This window comes from Oncorhynchus kisutch, linkage group LG17 (assembly GCF_002021735.2).
Source record: "Oncorhynchus kisutch isolate 150728-3 linkage group LG17, Okis_V2, whole genome shotgun sequence".
Lineage (NCBI taxonomy): Eukaryota > Metazoa > Chordata > Actinopteri > Salmoniformes > Salmonidae > Oncorhynchus > Oncorhynchus kisutch.
Window position 1 is genome coordinate 49,495,811 of NC_034190.2, and position 22,750 is coordinate 49,518,560.

General features: G+C 44.3%; 1 protein-coding gene across 2 annotated transcripts in view; it reads left to right on the top strand.

The window, feature by feature from the left end:
• Nucleotides 1-21,747, top strand: part of LOC109907814 (guanine nucleotide-binding protein G(s) subunit alpha) — a 31,831-nt gene extending 10,084 nt beyond the window's left edge. The window contains exons 5-12 of one of the 2 annotated variants that reach the window (XM_031793990.1): nt 817-914; nt 6,558-6,612; nt 13,848-13,921; nt 14,101-14,159; nt 14,433-14,553; nt 19,003-19,133; nt 19,298-19,383; nt 19,657-21,747. In XM_031793990.1, coding sequence (XP_031649850.1) covers nt 817-914; nt 6,558-6,612; nt 13,848-13,921; nt 14,101-14,159; nt 14,433-14,553; nt 19,003-19,133; nt 19,298-19,383; nt 19,657-19,803 — 771 coding nt within the window. In that variant the 3' untranslated portion in view covers nt 19,804-21,747. The remainder of the gene's footprint in view (nt 1-816; nt 915-6,557; nt 6,613-13,847; nt 13,922-14,100; nt 14,160-14,432; nt 14,554-19,002; nt 19,134-19,297; nt 19,384-19,656) is intronic. The other variant, XM_020506042.2, reaches the window with a different exon arrangement.
• Nucleotides 21,748-22,750: the final 1,003 nt, after the last annotated feature.

A 22,750-nucleotide genomic window follows, 5' to 3' on the forward strand; every position in this document is an offset into this window, starting at 1 on the left:
TGTTCCACAATAGTCTAGTTGTCCAGAAGCCATTATTTTATACAGGACACAGTTTCCTGTTTACCTTCAAGGTCCAAATGGAGGAGGATGAAGGGAGATTTGAGACGATCTACCTTTCCATGTGCTTTTTGGCACTCTGAATGTTGATAAGCTATGTGTGCATTCCCACTTTATGCGAAAGATATCAAACAAGGATGTAACAGATTAGCCATTCGATATGAGTTGACTCCCCTGTTTACACCTGCACCACTTTTGTCTGCCGTGTCAAAGTAATGAAATAGGTTTCATTCAATATTTATATGGGATTTTAACGTGATTATTTAGGGTTAAGTCTGTGATACCTGCCAAAGATGACCCTCCTAAACCTGTCGACCATACGCAATCTTAATTTCTCCTCGTTGAAGGAAATGTTGAAAAACATGCCTTGTTTTTAACTTTAAGGCACAATCTGTAATTTCAACGGCCTGACTAATGTCACTTGGTTTTTCCTATATTGAAGCTCCCCTTGGCCGTTACCCTCACTGGCCACAGAACCTGTTCTCCAGTCAATAAATGCCAGATTCCTAATAGGTGTGCTGCCCCATTGGAATGTAATTCTTCCCACCCCTATTTACCTTTTCTACATGTACACACGCTCTAGCCAAGCACAAAGCACACAGCATGTGGTGTCAACAAAAGAGGCTGCACATCGCAGTGCCCTCAAACACAGCATGGATGGACAGTGTCCTCTTTCTCGACCTGCTTTAATTCAATTGATCCCCTTGCTCTCTCTCTTCCTCTCACATACTATTTCTCCCTTTTATTTCTCCCTTTCAGGAGTTTTATGAGAATGCGAAGACTCTCTGGCAGGACGAGGGCGTGAGGGTGTGTTTTGAGAGATCCAATGAGTACCAGCTGATCGACTGTGCGCAGTAGTAAGTATGCACTGCACCACATGCCGAGAGAGGACCAGCAGTCTTTAGTAGCTCCAGTGCCCTTATACAGGCCTGTGTTGTTGAACATAAACAGTCTAGGCCAAAGATTAGGGGCACGTATAGCACACTACCCAATCTGAAACGTATTCAATTTCATCAAAACTTTATTGTGCATAGCAATTTCCTTGTGAGACTGTTCTGGTTTTCTGTGACACCTGGCAACGTAACGGGCAAAGGGTCCTGCCTGAAAAAATGGCCCTTTTAAAGTTCTTTGTGTTCCTACTGCTGTGGCTGAGGGTCCGTGTAAAAGGACCCAGGAAGTGCTGTGTGATAGCGAGCTCTGTCATGGAAGTTACCCTGCAGCTCCTCATCGCGTCTCAGTGCGCACACACCACAGTATGACATCCCCCGAGCTGTCTGCATCAACAATGCCACCACTCTCTGCCTATGTGTGTGTCTCTGCCGCTCTCCCTAGTACTCTCTCACTCCACGAGCTCCCTCGTACTCGCTTGCGCGCTCTCACACACGTTCTCTTCTTTCTTTTCCTCTCCTTCATGCTTTCTCTCTCAACTGTTGTGTGGCTCCATCTCCGCATCTGTGATGTAGGATATTTGCAGTGACAGGGACCAAAAATGGCAGGTTCTGAGTCATAAGAAGGGGTAAGCAGAGATTTCACCAGCGGTTGGATAGGTGGGGTGGGGGGGGAAGTACACCACTTAACCACAGTGACTGGCGCCTCAGAGTTAAATCTGTTATGGTGGTGTTAGGGATGCACGGCCCGATGTCTAGTTCAACGCCAATGTGCAAAACCGATGTCAAAGCTGACGTGCATATACCTATATTACATGACGTAATGACGCCATGACACATACTGCACTACGCGTACAACACAGCATTCCTAACCTAGCCCACAACGTCTGCCGGTGGATCTATTTTGACGTTTCAAAGGAAGATAACAGAAAGGCCATATGCAACGTTTGTGCCGCTATTATTTCCAGAGGAGGGGAGAAAGTGAAATCTTTCAATACCACAAACCTAATTACTCATTTGAACGTGCATCACCCCCAGACGTTAAGGCGGCTACTTGGAACAAAAGCAGAACAAAAACCCCGAAGTGCACACTTCCAACAACTAAAGTCGAGCAGTAGTTTTGAACGAGTAAGAACATTTGATCGGGACAACTCAAAGGCGAAATCCATTAACGGCAAAATAATGGTATATATTCCCCTTGACAATCAACTGTTCTCTGTCGTGGATGATATTGGCTTTTGCTGACTGGTGGAGCACTTCGAGCCCCGGTGCACACTACCAAGTAGGAGCTATTTTTCAGATGTTGCCCTACAGGAGATACACAGTATTGTTGAAACGCACATCCCTGAGCTACTTGCAATGGGCGTCACTGCTATTAGCTTCACCACTGACATTTGGACCAGTGATGTCAGCCCCATGAGCATGCTGAGTCTGACAGCACAGTGGGTGGACGAGGATTTCATACTGAGGAAAGCCATATTGCACACTCAATGTGCTGGTTCTCATACCGCTGCTGCCATTTCAATGGCATTTGAGAACATGTTTGAAACATGAACACACTCCTAGCTCCATTCAAACAACTGACTGGAGAAATAAGCTCATCAACTGCGTTTGCAGCAGACGTGATACCCTCTGTCATGGCATTGAAACACCTGCTCAACAAAACTGCCAACAGACCGTGGGGTTAAAACTTGTGAAAGTACTAGAGGCTGTGAACAAGTGATTCGGTGGCATTCTCTCTGAGTCTCTTTACTGTGTCGCCACCAAGCTCTATGCTAGGTAACAAGGACCGCTACTTCCATGCTCAATGCTAGGTACAAGGACCGCTACTTCAATGCAGAAAAACAGGGTTTACGTGAAATGTTATACACAGCTGCACAAGATGGAATCGGGCACAATGACAGTGCGCACCGACGAAGAGGACCCACGACAGAAGAGGCCACAGACAGAGCTGAAACGTCACTGCTTGACATGTACGATGAAATCCTCTTTGGGAATGGAACCACTGAACAAATGAACAACGAAGCGGCACAGCAGGTGAAATAAATGTTTTGATGATGTTTTACTGGTAATGGGGACATGCGTAAATGCACACACACTGACCCCAAAAATATTTTTGTTGCGTGTTTCAACTATTTAACTGTACTAGAATGCTTGAAAGGCCGCTCAAATTTTTTATATCGTTATTGTTTTTTTTGGCAAGGAAAATATCGGTATCGGCCAAAAATGTCATCAGTGCATCCCTAGTGGAGTTTGATTTTGAGCTGATTGTATAAAAAAATACGTGCCAATGCTTGAAGAAACAGTGCTGTGTATTTGATTGTTACTTAACAGTCTAGGACAACCCCTTCAGGTGGTTCAGATGGTCCAGTCCAGTTTTGGCCCCGCCCTCTCTCCCATTGACTCTCTCACTACCTCACTCTCCTGCTCTCTACCTTTCACTCATTCTCTCCTCTCCCCTGCTCTTTCTTTCACTCACTCTCCTGCTTCCTCTCTCCCAGTCCCTCTTTCTCTCACTCCCCCCCCCCCCCCCCCCCCTTGTTCTCTTCCCTTTTCTTTCTCTCCCTGGCTACTCTAGTCACACAAGATTTTGAGCTGATAGTCTATTTATAGCTCCTGTGGTTCTGTCTCTATGGCAACCGTGCTGGAGGCCAGGGAGCTATTTTAGAATCTGCTCTGTAATGTCACTACTTTCTGTTTGTCTTTTGGGTTCAGGCCGGTGGGCCAGGTCAAGTTTGTGAGTGTGAACCTTTGTGGAAGGAGAGTTTACAGCTTTTACAACATTTATTCTATAACTAGCAGGAAAGGAAAAGAGCGTTAATCTTCTGGAGTCTGCATAGTTATCTCTGGCCATCTTTGTTGCCATAACAAAGAATGGTAAATGTGCACGTACACACACACACACACACACACACACACACACACACACACACACACACACACAAAATCTCTCTGTTTGTCCTAGTTAGAGCTAGGTGATATGGCCTAAAAATAATTTTTGTAAATTTTTTTTTACATTTATGGGTGATCCACAATACATATCTAGATTTAAAATGTTTTCTCTAAATAAGCGTTGTTGTACAATTTTAAAGGTCAAATACACTGCATTTCAAACAGTCAGCGATAATCTATTGAATTCAGAGTGAAGTTATAAGCCTCCCACAACTACAAGACCCACTAATGTAATTCGTTTATCAAAATAGTTTAACCTGTTTTTGCACATAATGCACATTCACTAGTAATGATTCAGTCTCATCGACAATCTCTCAAGCCCCCGAGCTAGTGATCAGCCAGCTAATCTTTATATTTCAAGTTTAGCCAATTTGGATATATGTGCTAGCGAACAGGGTTGAAGAGTTGACGTATGAACACACAATTGTTATCAACGCCTGTCCACTTTGTTCAGATGTTGAAATCAATTGGCCTACTTTATTTCTCAGAATGAGAACGAGTTGTCAATTTCTTGTATAATTGTGTTTTATGCTTATTGCATATTTATACAAACAGACTAGACAGCTAGTATACCAGTATTTGGCTAAAATACTTATAGCAGTGCACCAATGCGGCACGCGACAAACTGAGCATAAATTTTCCAGAATCAATGTTCATTGATACTCTCGTTTTAGTAGTGTCTGCTCTGTACGCAATTTGAGTAGTTGAGACATAAAACGGGTGTAGTTTGAAAAGTTAACTTATCCTCGATTACGGTAAAATAATGTCTCAATGTGTTTTGGTATCCATATAACCGATTCTGTTGGACCAAACCTGAAATGCAAAAATAGCCCGTTGAAACCGGAAAACGCTCGTCAGAGAGGAATACGTGATCTCTTAAACTTGATGGCGTAAACCATAGAGGAAGAGGCGACGCGAGAGGTTTCATTCTCGCACAAAGTCTTAAATAAGGCAAATTATTTTCTATGAGCTTATTTTGGACATAAGTTTGTCGCCTCTGCCTTTCGGACTCCCATTGTTAGGGTGGAGACGTGCATCTCGTCATATTAAGATCTCTGGTGTAAATGGGAAGGTGCACAGAGGAGCAAAGGGGACGAGACCAAAAAATATGACATGAGTACAAGCGGACAAGCGCTATTAAACACTAAAAACTAACAAAATCTCGATTCTTGCGATACAGGCATTTGGATTGTCACGCAAAAACATACATTAAAATGAATTCGATATATCGCCTAGTTCTAGCCCTCTAGGTTCTAGGTCTCTCCCAGTGAGTGCCGACTCATTCCTGCCATGGCTCACCTGTAGTTAGGACTGCCCCATTCCACCCCACCATGTCACATTCCTGGTTATCCAGAGGCTCGGCATTCCTCTGTGTTAAGTAGGCTCGTGAGGCCAGGCCAGCATTTGTCTGTCACACCCTGTTTGTGACGTTCAGTTGTATTAGCCACTCTATAGGGACTGTTTAAACCCAAGTGAAGTATCAGTTGTTAACGTATGCATTTGAATGGGACATTAGTTTCAAAGTCGGTACGACTACAGGACTGGAACCATTGCCGTTCCTATAATCTGTAAGTGTCTCTACAAATGTATGCTAGTGTTTCTCTCCACCCCCCCTGGTTCCTGACCTGGACCAACACTGGTCCCTAGGATGTTAATAACTGGCTGCTCAGTTAGCTGACATTGATTTAATCAGCTTTCAAGTTAACTACTGGACAACAATACTTAATGTACGTGTAGTTAAATAATTCTACACATATTCCTAATTTACCCTTTCTGCAAGTGCTGGATTTTCACCCACAGCGGCAAAATCCACCATTCACTGTGATCCTACCTCAACACAGATGTCCACAGACTAACCCATCTTTCTCAGTATAGTGCCATTTTGCTATTTCCTTTTTACAAATACATCCCTCCATTTTACTGTGATGTCTTACGAGGGTCCTGAACCTCCCCTATTTCTAACATTTTATACAGATATTGCCCTAAAATAAATACTTTATCCAAGAGTATAATAATGATATTTCCTATTGACTGATCACGGTTTTTCCAGATCCCCCCCCCCCCCCCCCCAACAGTACAGTTTTCAAATCCATCTGAATCCTGATATTATAACATAACAACCATTCCTGGACCTGAGTCCAAAAGCGAGCCACCGATGAGTAATACCAGAAAAGATGCTCTATTGATTCTGTTTCCTCGTGGCACACGGCTAACTTTTCAATACCCCATATATTTAGCATTTTTTTTGTAGCAAGTGTTTTATGTAATGGCTTCAATTAAAACGAATGGATTCATGGTTTTATTTATCAGAAAATAAACCAGATGCCAAGGTATTGGGACATCAAAAACCTGTTCCCAAGCAACTTTAATTTTACATACAGCATTGCTGTCTCAACTCTTACTTCGCAAGTCCTAGTTTTTATCTAAAATGGCCTCCAAAGAGGAAGGTGTGATGGCTTACTGCAGGTTAGTCTCTCTCTCGCACAAAGATAGTTGGAGAAACACAGGTCTATATAATGCTATTGAGCTCAGTGGTTTCTACCTGTCCCCACACAGAAAAGCTTCCCGTAAGGCTCACTCACTGCCCCTGCTAACTGTTGATGGGAATTCTGCCATTTTGTCCTGTTCATCCTTCTGAATCTCTTGTTTCTTTCTTCTCAGCTTTCTAGACAAGATTGATATTGTGAAGCAGAGTGACTACACTCCCACTGATCAGGTGAGTGTCCGTGGTCTCAATGCCGCCATTACCAGAGACTCTGGGATACATCTCAAATCTAACTTTATTTGTCAAATGTGCCGAATATAATCGGTGTAGACCTTACCGTGAAATGCTTACTTACAAGCCCTTAACCAACAATGCAGTTCAAGAAATAGTTAAGAAAATATTTACTAAATAAATGAAAGTAACACAATAAAAAAAGAATAACGAGGCTATATACAGGGGGTACCGGTACTGAGTCAATGTGCAGGGGTACAGGTTATATGAGGCAATTTGTAGGTAGGGGTAAAGTGACTATGCATAGATAATAAACAGCGAGTAGCAGCAGTGTAAAAACAAAGGGAGGGGGTGTCAATGTTAATAGTCTGGGTGGCCATTTGATTAATTGTTCAGCAGTCTTATGGCTTGGGGGTAGAAGCTGTTAAGGAGCCTTTTGGACTTAGACTTGGCACTCCGGTACAGCTTGCCATGCGGTAGCAGAGGGAACAGTATGACTGTTGGCAGGAAACTTGGCCCCAGTGATGTACTGGGCCGTATGCACTACCCTCTGTAGCGCCTTACGGTCGGATGCCGAGCAGTTGCCATACCGGTCAGGGTACTCTCGATGGTGCAGCTGTAGAACTTTTTGATCTGGAGACCCATGCCAAATCTTCTCAGTCTCCTGACTTGGAAAAGGTGTTGTCCTGCCCTCCTCATGACTGTCTTGGTGTGTTTGGACCATAATAGTTTATTGGTGGACACCAAGGAACTTGAAACTCTTGACCCACTCCACTACAGCCCTGTCGATGTTTACGGGGGCCTGTTCGGCCCGCCTCTTCCTGTAGTCAACGAACAGCTCCTTTGTCTTGCTCCCATTGAGGGAGAGGTTGTTGTCCTAGCACAACACTGCCAGGTCTCTGACCACCTCCCTATCGAATTTCTCATCGTTGTCATGGTGATCAGGCCTACCACTGTTGTGTCGTCATCAAACTTAATGATGGTGTTAGTCGTGCTTGGCCACGCAGTCGTGGGTGAACAGGGAGGACAGGAGGGGACAAAAAATGTTTTTAATTTTTAATTTCTCCTTTTATTTAACCAGGTAGGCTAGTTGAGAACAAGTTCTCATTTGCAACTGCGACCTGGCCAAGATAAAGCATAGCAATTCGACACATATAACAACACAGAGTTACACATGGAGTAAACAAAACAGTCAATAATACAGTAGAACAAATGAAAACAAAAAGTGGATGTACAGTGAGTGCAAATGAGGTAAGATATGGGAGTTAAGGCAATAAGTAAGCCATGGTGGTGAAGTAATTACAATATAGCAATTAAACACTCGAATGGTAGATGTGCAGAATATGAATGTGCAAGTAGAGATACTTGGGTGGAAAGGAGCAAGATAAATAAATAAATAAATAAATACTGTATGGGGATGAGGGAGATGGGCTGTTTACAGATGGGCTATGTACAGGTGCAGTGATCTGTGAGCTGCTCTGACAGCTGGTGCTTAAAGCTAGTGAGGGAGAAATGAGTCTCCAGCTTCAGAGATTTTTGCAGTTCGTTCCAGTCATTGGCAGCAGAGAACTGGAAGGAAAGACAACCAAAGGAGGAATTGGCTTTGGGGGTGACAAGTGAGATATACCTGCTGGAGCGCGTGCTACGAGTGGGTGCTGCTATGGTGACCAGTGAGCTGAGATAAGGTGAGGCATTACCTAGCAGAGGCTTGTTGATAACCTGTAGGCAGTGGGTTTGGCGATGAGTATGAAGCGAAGGCCAACCAACGAGCGCGAACAGGTTGCAACGGTGGGTAGTGTATGGGACTTTGGTGACAAAACGGATGGCACTGTGATAGACTGCATCCAGTTTGTTGAGTAGAGTGTTTGAGGCTATTTTATAGATGACATCACCGAAGTGGAGGATCGGTAGGATGGTCAGTTTTACGAGGGTATGTTTTGCAGTATGAGTGAAGGATGCTTTGTTGCGATATAGGAAGCCAATTCTAGATTACATTTTTGATTGGAGATGAATTAATGTGAGTCTGGAAGGAGAGTTTACAGTCTAACCAGACACCTAGGTATTTGTACTTGTCCACGTATTCTAAGTCCGAGCCGTCCAGAGTAGTGATGCTGGATGGGCGAGCAGGTGCGGGCAGTGATCGGTTGAATAGCATGCATTTAGTTTTACTTGCGTTTTAAGAGCAGTTGGAGGCCATGGAAGGAGAGCTGTATGGCATTGAAGCTTGTCTGGAGGTTAGTTAACAGTGTCCAAAGAGGGGCCAGAAGTATACAGAATGGTGTCGTCTGTGTAGAGGAGTACCAGAGAGTCCCCAGCAGAGAGAGCAACATCATTGATGTATACAGAGAAGAGAGTCGGCCCGAGGATGGAACCCTGTGGCACCCCCATAGAGACTGCCATAGGTCTGGACAACAGGCCCTCCGATTTGACACACGGAAATCTATCTGAGAAGTAGTTGGTAAACCAGGCGAGGCAATTATTTGAGAAACCACGGCAGTCGAGTCTGCCAATAAGAATGACAGAGTCGAAAGCCAGGTCGATGAATACGGCTCCACCGTAATGACTATTATCGATGGCGGTTATGATGTTGTTTAGGACCTTGAGCGTGACCGAGGTGCACCCATGATCAGCTCTGAAACCAGATTGCATAGCGGAGAAGGTACGGTGGGATTTGAAATGGTCGGTAATCTGTTAACTTGGCTTTCGAAGACCTTAGAAAGACAGGGTAGGATAGATATAGGTCTGTAGCAGTTTGGGTCTAGTGTCACCCCCTTTGAAGAAGGGGATGACCGCGGCAGCTTTCCAATCTTTGGGAATCTCAGACGATACGAAAGAGGTTGAACAGGCTAGTAATAGGGGTTGCAACAATTTGGGCAGATTTTAGAAAGAGAAGGTCCAGATTGTCTAGCCCGGCTGATTTGTAGAGGTCCAGATTTTGCAGCTCTTTCAGAACATCAGCTATCTGGATTTGGGTAAAGGAGAAATGGTGGGGGCTTTGGCGGGTTGCTGTGTAGGATCCCAGGCAGTTGGTAGGGGTAGCCAGGTGGAAAGCATGGCCAGCCGTAGAGAAATGCTTCTTGAAATTCTCAATTATAGTGGATTTATCGGTGGTGACAGAGTTTCCTAGCTTCAGAGCAGTGAGCAGCTGGGAGGAGATGTTCTTATTCAGTGTCCCAGAACTATTTTGAGTTAGTACTACAGGATGCAAATTTCTGTTTGAAGAAGCTAGCTTTAACTAACTTAACTTCCCTGAAAAGTTGCATATCACGGGAGCTATTTGATGCTAATGCAGAACGCAACAGAATGTTTTTGCGCTGGTCAAGGGCAGACAGGTCTGGAGTGGACTAAGGACTATATCTACTCCTAGTTCTACATTTTTTGAATGGGGCATGCTTATTTAAGATGGTGTGGAAGGCACTCTTAAAGAATAGCCAGGCATCCTCTACTGACGGGATGAGGTCAATGTCATTCCAGGATACCCCGGCCAGGTCAATTAGAAAGGCCTGCTCGCTGAAGTGTTTTAGGGAGTGTTTGACAGTGATGAGGGGTGGTCATTTGGTCGCAGACCCATTACGGATGCAGGCGATGAGGCAATGGTCGCTGAGATCTTGATTGAAAACAGCAGAGGTGTATTTGGAGGGCGAGGGTGCCCGTGTTTACGGATTTGGAGTTGTACCTGGTAGGTTCATTGATAATTTGTGTGAGATTGAGGGCATCAAGCTTGGATTGTAGGATGGCCGAGGTGTTAAGCATGTCCCAGTTTAGGTCACCTAGTAGCACGAGCTCAGAAGATAGATTGGGGGCAATCAATTCACATATGGTATCAAGGGCACAGCTGGGGGCAGAGGGAGGTCTATAGCAAGCGGCAACAGTGAGAGACTTGTTTCTGGAAAGGTGAATTTTTAGTAGAACCTCAAATTGTTTGGGTACAGACTTTGATAGCCTATAGAGTTCTGTATTACTATATTTGCAGTAGATTGCAACACCGCCCCCTTTGGCAGTTCTATCTTGGCGGAAAATGTTAGTTAGCGATGGAGATTTCAGGGTTTTTGGTGGTTTTCCTAAGCCAGGATTCAGACACGGCTAAGACATCCGGGTTGGCAGAGTGTTCTAAAGCAGTGAGTAAAACAAACTTAGGGAGTAGGCTTCTAATGTTAACATGCATGAAACCAAGGCTTTTACGGTTACATAAGTCAACAAATGTGAGCACCTGGGGAGTGGGAGTGGAGCTAGGCACTGCAGGACCTGGATTAACCTCTACGTCACCAGAGGAACAGAGGAGAAGTAGGATAAGGGTACGGCTAAATGCTATACGAACTGGCCGTCTGGCACGTTCGGAACAGAGAGTAAAGGGAGCAGGTTACTGGGCACGATAGCATAAGTTCAAGGCATAGTGTACAGCTAAAGGTAAGGTAGGATGTGAGTACATTGGAGGTAAACCTAGGCATTGAGTAATGATGAGAGAGATATATAGTCTCTAGAGACGTTTAAACCAGGTGATGTCATCGCATATGTAGGAGGTGGGACAACATGGTTGGTTAAGGCATATTGAGCAGGGCTAGAGGCTCCACTTTGAAATAAGACAGTAATCACTAACCAGGACAGTAATGGACGAGGCATATTTATATTAGAGGTAGGCATGCGTAGCCAAGTGAACATATGGGTCCAGTGAGTGGTTGGGCTGACTGGGACCACAGCGATTCTGACAGTAAGCAGGCCGATGCTAACAGTTAGTAGGCCGGGTCTAAACAAGCTAGCAGTTAGCAGACCGGGTTAGCAAGCAAGCAGTAAGCAGGGGTTAGCAGACCGGGGCAGGCAAGCTAGCATTTAGTAGGCATTTAGTAGGCAAAGTTAGCCTTTGGGGGATGTCACAATGGGGGTAAGTCTGTTTTTGCCTCTTCGTGCGGTGACGTCGATAGACCAGTCGTGGAATTGGTAGGGTTCCAAGTAGCTCTAGGTGGCTAGCAGAATGGGCCTTCAGCGGGCGTCGCGCCTGAGGGGCCTGTTGGAATCCTCAGGCAGATTATGTCGGGATTCCAGTCGTAGAGGATCGGCGGGGTTCATTGCCCCATACCGGCAGTAGAAGGGGTCCGGATATTGTAGCCCAGGAGTGGGCTTCGGTGGTAGCACAGGAGCCCTGGCCGGGCTAGCTTCAGGCTAACTAAGCACCCACCTCTGAAGGGCCCCAGTGTTGAGGATCAGCAGGGCAGACTTCCCTTACCAACTGGGGGTGTCCCAGGGTCCTTCGCTTAATGATGAGCTTTGTGGGCACTATGGTGTTAAACGTTGAGCTGTAGTCAATGAACAGCATTCTCACATAGGTGTTCCTTTTGTCCAGGTGGGAAAGGGCAGTGTGGAGTGTGATTTGAGATCTGTTGGGGCGGTATGTGAATTGGCGTCTAGGGTTTCCGGGAGGATGGTGTTAATGTGAGCCATGACCAGCCTTTCAAAGCACTCCATGTCTACTGACGTAAGTGCTATGGGCGGTTACCTTCACTTTCTTGGGCACAGGGACTATGGTAGTCTGCCAGTATTACAGACTCGCTCAGGGAGAGGTTGAAAATGTCAGTGAAGACACTTGCCAATTGGTCCGTGCATGCTTTGAGTACACGTCCTGGTAAACCGTATGGCCCTGTGGCCTTGTGAATGTTGACCTGTTTAAAGGTCTTGCTCATATCGGCTACAGAGAGTGTGATCACACAGTCGTCTGGAACAGCTGGTGCTCTCATGCATGCTTCAGTGTTGCTTGCCTAGAAGTGAGCAGAAAAGCCATTTGGCTGGTCTGGTAGGCTCGCGTCAGTGGATAGCTCGCGGCTGTGTTTGCAGACCCTGCCACATCCAACGAGCGTAGTAGGATAAAAGATTTGTCCTGTATTGACGCTTTGCTGGTTCATCTGAGGCTATAGCGAGATTTCTTATAAGCGTCCGGATTAGTGTCCCGCAGATGTTGCCTGTAATCCATGGCTTCTGGTTGGAATATGTATGTACGGTCACTGTGGGGACGATGTCGTCGATGCAATTATTGATGAAGCAAGTGACTCCTCAATGCCATTAGATGAACCCCGGAACATAGTCCAGTCTGTGCTAGCAAAACAGTCCTTTAGCGTAGCATCCGTGTCATCTGACCACTTCCGTATTGAGCAAGTCACTAGTACTTCTTCCAGGAATCAGGAGGATAGAATTATGGTCAGATTTGCCAAATGAAGAGGGAGTGAGAGCATTGTATGTGTCTCTGTGTGGAGTAACGGTGGTTTAGAGGGATTTTTTCATCTTTTTTTTTCTCTCTCTCTCTGGTGTCACATGGTAGAAATGAGGTTAAACGGGTTTAAGTTTGCCTGCATTAAAGTCCCTGGCCACTAGGAGTGCCGCTTCTGGATGAGCATTTTCTTGTCAGCTCGTTGAGTGTGGTCTTCGTGCCAGCATCGGTTTGTTGTGGTAAATGGACGGCTACGAGTAATATAGATGAGAACTCTCTTGGTAGATTGTGTGAACAACAGCTTATCATGAGGTACTCAGGTGAGCAATACCTTGAGACTTCTTTGATATTAGACATCACGCACCGGCAGTTATTGACAAATAGACACACACCCCCGTCCCAGACACCTCTATATTATCCGTATCACCGTTCAGCCACGACTCAGTGAAACATAAGATATTAGTTTTTAATGTCTCGTTGGTAGGATAGTCTTGATCGTAGATCACCCAGTTTTTTTCCCCCCCAATGATTGCACATTGGCCAATAGTACGCATGGTAGTGGCAGTTTATCCACTCGCCGACGAATTCTCACAAGTCACCCCGACCCCTGTATTTCCGTCTTTTCTTCATGGGAATGATGGGAATTTTGGCCTGGTATCGGGAAAGCAGTATGTCCTTAACGTATGACTCATTAAATAACACAATTTCGTCCCGTTTTGAGGTGAGTAATCGCTGTTCTGTCCAGAATCTATTTTCTGTCATAAGAGACGGTAGCAGCAACATTATATACAAAATAAGTGAAAACAATACGAAAACAAAACAAAATAGCACAGTTGCTTAGGAGCCTGTAGAAATGACAGCCATCCCCTACGGTGCCATTATAAGTACACCCTATTCCCTGTATAGTGCACTACTTTTGTCCAGAGACCTCAATTGGAGAGAGATGCCTACTGTACTCATCAACTTTTCAGAATATTGATTGATATTGATAAATATAAAGCAGATGAATGACTCCAGTCTTTCTTTTGTCATCTCTCAGGACCTACTGAGATGCCGAGTGCTCACCTCTGGGATCTTTGAAACCAGATTTCAGGTGGACAAAGTAAATTTCCAGTGAGTATAACCCAGGGTTATCGTCGCATTCGGTTATGAGTACAATGCTCAAAGAGAAATCTCCAACCCGGCCCTGCAGATGTTTACGAGTCCATACAGTGCAGCGAACATGTGATTCATCACTACGCCACAAGGTGGTAGTGTGTGGCATTTGTCTCACTTTGCCATTTCTTCAACAGCATGTTTGATGTTGGTGGGCAAAGGGATGAACGTCGGAAATGGATCCAGTGCTTTAATGGTAACATTTGTTTTTCCATTTGATCTGGCCAACCCAATAGACAGTAACTCACAATTCGGATCTCATTTTATAGATCATTTTTAGTCTAGAAGGGTCTTAGTCTGTATTCTCGTTCCTCTAAAGGTTTCCCGTATTTTCCTACCATCGCTTTTCTGCTATGACTGTGTGTTTCGATCTTAGGCTTAAACCTGAAGTGCCTTTTGACTGTGTCATTGATTGCCATTTACAAAACCAGTTTGCCTGTGCCCTTCCTCCCTCTGTCTTCCCCACTAGATGTAACAGCCATTATTTTCGTGGTGGCCAGTAGCAGCTACAACATGGTGATCCGGGAGGACAATCAGACCAACCGTTTACAGGAGGCTCTCAATCTATTCAAGAACATTTGGAACAACAGGTGACGCACAAATGCACGCACACACCAGTGGCGGTCGGTGCCGTTCAGAGTGCTTCTTTTTTTTCTATTAAAGCATATTGGATGACTGTCAGTCATTCATATTCCATTCACCCAGCTCAGGTTTAGGCTACTACATGATTTTCCCTATACCCATCATGAGGTTGCTACAACCTAGCCTACAAAATGAAAGTTTATAACGTAGGTGCACAGGTTGAGAGACAAATCGGAGTAATCAGGGTGGTCAGACAGTGAGTGACACATTCAGTAACGCCTCGCATACCGTTGCCTGCATCTGACTAATTTTGGGGTTAATCATTAGTCCACTTAAACAAGAGCTTCTGATGGACAAATTCAGGTAGGTCCCTCCTAGGACTGTGGCGGTCATGAGATTTTGAAAGCCGGGTTATTGTCATGCAAAAGAATGCCAGTAATTGACTGTTAGTGAGCGTAAACACGTTTTGGTTGTGGAAGAGCCGAAAAAGTAGGGAACTTGTCTGTTGTTCTCGCATCTACACGCTCTCCTCTCACCTTTACCCTTCGCTTGTGGACTTCATGTTTTTCTAATTCAGCTTTACAATCATTTAATGATTTTCTGATTTCATCTCTTCAGTTTGTATTGGAAAGAGAAGGGTTAGTAGTGAAGAGTGGCGCAGCGGTCCTAAGGCACTGCATCTCGGTGCAAGAGGCATCACTACAGTCCTTGGTTTGAATCCAGTCTGTATCACATCTGGCTGTGATTGGGAGTCCCATAGGGTGGCGTACAATTGGTCCGGGTTTGGCCGGGGTAGGCCGTCATTGTAAATAACTATTTGTTCTTAACCTTTATTTAACTAGGCAAGTCAGTTATCTTTAAAATAATAAATACCTTTAAAAAGGACATATATAATCAGAATTTTCTTTGGTAGTCTTTAGGTAGAGAAATCTAGCTTGCTCAGCCAGCCATTGGCTAGGACAGAAGGCCTCTGCCATACAACTGTATTAGAGCAGAATTTTGGAGTGACAGTGGAATTAAACAATCATATTTTGCAATGGGTGGGCCCGTAAAAAGATAGAACAAATAAACAGATATTTCACCGGCATTTCCACTCACTACCAAATATGGTAGTGAGAGGAAGCCCAATGGCTGGCAGTGGGAGAAGATGGAACAAGATGGATTTTGGCCAACATTCTGGACATTGTCATCGATTTTAATTTAAAAAAAATCTCAATACAGTTTTCTGTTCCCAAACTAGAATCTGTTATGAACAGATTGCAAAAAAAAAAGTGCAAATGTGAATTGAGTTATTGCACATGTGCACGTCACAGAATAGGCGTTCCCTTAACGGAAATATGAAAATGCATACTAGAACACGGCAATATGATCTCGCTAGCTCCTGCTTGGCTCGGTTTGCCCACTTTGACTCATTTTGTTCCAATTAGACCACAGCCTGTCGTTCCCATCTTGTTTTAGTTACAACATCTTTGATGTCACTACTAAGAGCACAAGAGAAAGTAATCAGTGGCGCAAGCAGTAGTTTCCAACGCTATAAAAGCCTATTTATGCTTGATCTGAAAATGTGGTCGGAGGCTTCGTATGGAGGGTGTGATGCAATTGCAGAGCCTCCGGAGGCACGTAGAGGCAAAATCAAGCTCCATAACGCATCGCCATCGCACACATTTTGTAACAATGTGGAGTGCTCCACATTGACATGATTGGTTGACGGTAGGTGGGGGCGGTACGTTCTGTATAAACACAAAGCCCTGACGTCTGTGGAGGCTGCATGATCGCAGTAAATGCCACTTCAGATATCGGATTGACCATGCAGAGCCTTTTACACTAGTAAAGTTAGCTAGCTTGTGTTGTAGTAGTGAGACGATGGTGTAGTAGTGAGACGATGTTGTTGCTAATTTGTTAGCATCCTCTTTTAAGAAACTGAAATAAGTTTGAAAGGTAATGTTATGTTAGGCCTAGGTCCTATAGTCACGGTTCTCCATTGTATTAATGTTATAGTCGACAAACTAGAACTAAGGCGTTAGTATACTCAATCCAAGTGTACAATCACACAGTGTTGGATAGTCATAGCCAGCTAGCTAACATAAATACAGTGGGGAGAACAAGTATTTGATACACTACCGATTTTCCAGGTTTTCCTACTTACAAAGCATGTAGAGGTCTGTAATTTTTGTCATAGGTACACTTCAACTGTGAGAGACTGAATCTAAAACAAAAATCCAGAAAATCACATTGTATGATTTTTAAGTAATTAATTTGCATTTTATTGCATGACATAAGTATTTGATACATCAGAAAAGCAGAACTTAATATTTGGTACAGAAACCTTTGTTTGCAATTACAGAGATCATACGTTTCCTGTAGTTCTTGACCAGGTTTGCACACACTGCAGCAGGGATTTTGGCCCACTCCTCCATACAGACCTTCTCCAGATCCTTCAGGTTTTTGGGGCTGTCGCTGGGCAAAACAGACTTTCAGCTCCCTCCAACAATTTTCTATTTGGTTCAGGTCTGGAGACTGGCTAGGCCTGGCTGTGTGTTTCGGGTTGTTATGCTGGAAGACCCAACCACGACCCATCTTCAATGCTCTTACTGAGGGAAGGAGGTTGTTGGCCAAGATCTCGCGATGCATGGCCCCATCCATCCTCCCCTCAATACGGTGCAGTCGTCCTGTCCCCTTTGCAGAGAAGCATCCCCAAAGATTGATGTTTCCACCTCCATGCTTCACGGTTGGGATGGTGTTCTTGGGGTTGTACTCATCCTTCTTCTTCCTCCAAACACGGCGAGTGGAGTTTAGACCAAAAAGCTATTTTTTTGTCTCATCCGACCACATGACCTTCTCCCATTCCTCCTCTGGATCATCCAGATGGTCATTGGCAAACTTCAGACGGGCCTGGACATGCGTTGGCTTGAGCAGGGGGACCTTGCGTGCGCTGCAGGATGGCGTAGTGTGTTACTAAGGGTTTTCTTTGAGACTGTGGTCCCAGCTCTCTTCAGGTCATTGACCAGGTCCTGCCGTGTAGTTCTGGGCTGATCCCTCATCTTCCTTATGATCATTGATGCCCCACGAGGTGAGATCTTGCATGGAGCCCCAGACCGAGGGTGATTGACCGTCATCTTGAACTTCTTCCATTTTCTAATAATTGCGCCAACAGTTGTCTTCTCACCAAGCTGCTTGCCTATTGTCCTGTAGCCCATCCCAGCCTTGTGCAGGTCTACAATTTTACCCCTGATGTCCTTACACAGCTCTCTGGTCTTGGCCATTGTGGAGAGGTTGGAGTCTGTTTGATTGAGTGTGTGGACGGGTGTCTTTTATACAGGTAACAAGTTCAAACAGGTGCAGTTAATACAGGTGGAGAACAGGAGGGCTTCTTAAAGAAAAACTAACAGGTCTGTGAGAGCTGGAATTCTTACTGGTTGGTAGGTGATCAAATACTTATGTCATGCAATAAAATGCAAATTAATTACTTAAAAAGTCATACAATGTGATTTTTCTGGATTTTTGTTTTAGATTCCGTCTCTCACAGTTGAAGTGTACCTATGATAAAAAATTACAGACCTCTAAATGCTTTGTAAGTAGGAAAACCTGCAAAATTGGCAGTGTATCAAATACTTGTTCTCCCCACTGTAGCATTCCTCTCTGAGTCAGGTTGTTGAGTAGGACAAATTAGATGCATTTTCTAACTAAAAGAAAGGTAAACTAAGAAGAAAAGAACATACAGAGCAATATAGCTAGCTAGCTAGCTCTCTCTGCTGCTTCTCCTTAATTTGACAAATTAATTTGTTCAAAACTGTACAATTGTCTGAGTCAACGACTCACCGCACTTTATGCACTGCAGTCTTAGCTAGCTGCAGCTTATGCTTTCAGTAGTAGATTCATTTTCTGATCCTTTGATTGGGTGGACAGCATGTCAGTTCATACTGCAGCTGATAGAGCTCTGATAGGTTGAAGTACGTCCCCCGAAGTTGTCATAATTACTGTTTAAGTCTATGGAAGGGGTGAGAACCATGAACCTCCTAGGTTTTGTATTGAAGTTAATGTACCCAGAGGAGGACAGAAAATAGCTGTCCTCCGGCTACACGATGGTGCTACCCTAGAGGGTGCTGTTGAGGATAATGTAGACATTCATTGCAAAACAGTGTTTTAATCAGTTATTTGGTGATTATATTTAGTATAGTTTTATCTAAAAATGTATATTTTTTTACGTTTCCCTTCTTACTTACGAAATTTGTGGAGTAGGATGGTCCTCCCCTTCCTCCTCTGAGGAGCCTCCACTGACACACACAGAGAAACGTGCACAACCCATGACACCCACTATCCACGAACAATGAAGATTCATTCTATTCCTCTGTTCTATTAAAATGCTCTCATTAATCTAATTTGTTCACTCTAATGGACCACTGACTGCTTTCTGCCAGTGTATTTACCCAGCATCTCTTGTGTGTTTGTTTCTTTAGGTGGCTGCGGACCATTTCTGTCATCCTATTCCTCAACAAACAGGACCTGCTAGCGGAGAAGGTGTTGGCTGGGAAATCAAAAATCGAAGAGTATTTCCCAGAGTTTGCACGCTACACCACACCGGATGATGGTGAGACACACACCCACACACACACAGACTGCTTCTGATTTTAGCCACAGTAGGTGGCTCCTGAATGTTCTTTCCTGTGGCTGATAAGTAATCGCCATAGCGAACTGTGGCACTGACAATGTGTGATGGTGTACCAGAATCCAATCATAACACTCATCATTCAGTCTCTCACGCTTCTATAGCAACACCGGAAGCAGGGGAGGATCCGCGTGTCACGAGGGCAAAGTACTTCATACGAGATGAGTTCCTGGTAAGTGCAGACATTCCGACGTCTCCCCTGCTAATGTTAAGTGGAATCTTATGGTATTGATTACAAAATAGTATCTAATCGCAACAAAAGATGACAAATGAGATGACTTTCTCTTTCTCATATTGAATAAGTTAGCAGGAAGGCTAACGTGCAGTAAGTGTTAAGATTTGTTATTGAGTCAAGGGGATGATGTCCTGAATGGTGGTAGTGCACATTTTGTCTCATTGTGCTTCACTGTGATTTTTATTATTATTCTATTTATTTTATTATCAGAGGATCAGCACAGCCAGCGGAGATGGCAGGCACTATTGTTACCCTCATTTTACCTGCGCCGTCGACACGGAAAACATCCGCCGGGTCTTCAACGACTGTCGGGACATCATTCAGCGGATGCACCTTCGGCAGTACGAGCTCTTGTGATGGGAGGGGACTGCAACACAGACTCGGAACCCCGACCTCCGGTCCCTCCCTGACCCCCCCACTCCCCCTTCCCTGGAACCCACCCCTGTCGCCCTGACTCTGTGTGCTCTTGGGGACTCCTGAAGTCAAACTAGACATGAGAGCTACAGCGCAACATGGAAATTGCTATTGAAATACTGCAAAACACAGAATACATCCAAGCCAGATCAGCTGAACTCCACAGCATTTTAGCACTGTGCTCAAGACTTGAACCCATTTCACCACACACACACACACACACACGGGCGCGAGTACGCACACTGACATGGCACTGGACTGTCTTTCTTTCACAACCTCCGTTCATATTTTGACACACACAGACACACACTTAGGCACACTTAATCTCAGTTTACCCATAACTGCTTGCATACAGAGAAATAACCCCACACACTTTTACTCGACTGCATGGTCACTGGTCCTGAACTGAGCAAGTCCTGAGTCTTAGCTGCTTGCTGGCTGCAGCCACAGATTGACTGGCTGTGTTTTCAATGAATCACAGCCAAGATACCTACCAGGAGCAATTTCAATGACGGACAATGAACCAGAGAAGCATCATGGTGAGCGGGGTTTGGGGGAAGGGAATATTTATGTGAATTTGGTGGATCTTGGACACCATGACACCCACAGGATTGTCATATGACTTTGCCTTGTCGGTACAGCAGCGGAAGGAGAAAGGCCAACGTTCACAGAACTCAACGGAGTGCAAAGCTCATATACAGTACAGTACCATATAAGTTAAGAGAAGTCTGATCAGCCCCGTTTCTGTCTCCACGGTTTGTTTTGTCTGTGTAGACTGTTGTGCCATTATGCCCTGTGCGCTCTCTTACACACACTCTCTCTCTCTCGCCTCTTTCACTCCTCCCTATCCTCTCTCTTAACTTCACCACATACCATGCACTGTTACTTTACTGGCAATGCTCTTTGTTATGTTTTTAAAGAAAAAAATCCTGAAATTAAAAAAAAGAGGAAGATAACGATAAATGGGACACTAATCTTTACTCATATTGTCACTCTCCCGTCACCCCCCCCCCCCCCCTTCCTTGGTTTCCTCCATTTCCCTTATCCCCCCTCTCTCCTACCCTACCCCTCTCTCCTACCCTACCCCTCTCTCCTACCCTACCCCTCCCTCTCTCCTACCCTACCCTTCCCTCCTCCTTCCCAGGCTCTTTGTATCTCTTTAATTTACTGCTGAACTATTGTTCTTGTACAGACTGTAAAATGTATTATTTTGTACAACTTTATTGAAAAATGACTAAGAAGATCCCTGTGCCTTGATCACGACTGTACGTGTATAACGAGCTAAAGTGGGTGTTATACTGCGCTGTATGGATTGGCCAGTTGCGCCCCCCCCCCCCTCTCTCTCTCTCCAGGGAAGGGGAACAACCATTCGTAGCTTTGGATTTTTAATTTCCCTCCCCTATCTCCCCTTTATGATTTAAATGTCTATTTTTGGATCCATATACCAAAAAATATATAAATATATGAAATGTCTATGGATTTAAAAAAGTATTTTATTAGTATCAAAGAACCTTGACACATTTTGTAGTGTGCCTATTGCTGTAACTTAAATTCTTTTCGTTTAGGTTTTGTTTCATTAGCGAACAACATGAAGGGTGAGTTTATTTAGCTTTTTTTTTCTTTTTATAGCTTAAAGGTAAAAGGTAATGACAAATATCCAAATGCAAAACATTGCTTGTTTCTACATTATTTTTTATTTTTTTCTTTTGCTAAAGATAACAAACAATTGTATTGTTTTGGGGTCCTTCCTAGTGTTGCACAACAGACGGACTGTACAGTATTACACTTTCACTTCAGTGCCCTAGTTTTCATTTACTGTGTACATCAAAAATGGGTCTCTACTTTCAGAAGAGGAGCTCTGCGAAATAAAGGTTTTTGGTGCAGACAGCCACAGGCCCGTCCTTATACACAACCACAAGGACAAACCTACACCAGATACACCCGTGACATTTCATTCATCCATCGTTAGCCATGTCTCGTTATGTCCACTGTATTTACTTAGACAGCTCTTTTAACTCCTCGCTGTTACTTCACTGCTTTTCAAAGAGAACATTATACTGCATCTATCACATGCAACACGACTCTATTCAATTCTGTCTTTGTTTCCCATCCAAGGCGATAGAACGGTCATTCCCAGTTTAACCCAGACACAGGCATTCACCACAGCTTCTTTGCAGTTAGTTTATGAATAATATTAACATGGGTCTTTGCCTAAACATTGTGATGTTTACCTACACCATAACAATGGTTGATGAATGTGTTTCTCGTCAGGCGTGTAGCTTAGGGAATTACAAGATAATTAACTGCAGTAATTTTATGTAGATGAGGGGGACGTAATCTGTTTCAATTGCATCTATTGACGAGTTAGTCATTAGTTCAAGGTCAAAGGAAGTGGAGAGGAAAGAGGCAGGAGTGCTGCTGGTTAGATAGTTTCTGCCCAACATGGAATGTCCCTTTTATTTATTTTTACCTTTTATTTAACTAGGCAAGTCTGTTAAGAACAAATTCCTATTTTCAATGATGGCCTAGGAACAGTGGGGTAACTGCCTGTTCATGGGCAAAATGACAGTTGTACCTTGGGGATTTGAACGCGCTAACCACTAGGCTAACCTGCCACCCCATATGACCACCGTTCAGTGCCATGCTCCTGAACATGAACACTGCCATTGACACAACTGTGTGCAGAAGGTAGGTGTCCTATGTAGCATGATGGACAAGTCTTCTCAATGATATTGAGCGAGATTTACAGGGCGGTTGACCCATGAACTACACTGAGTATACCAAACATTATGAACACCTTCCTAATATTGAGTGGATTAAACAAGTGACCTCAATAAGGGATCATAGCTTTCACCTGGGTTAGTCTGTCATGGAAAAAGGCAATGTTTTG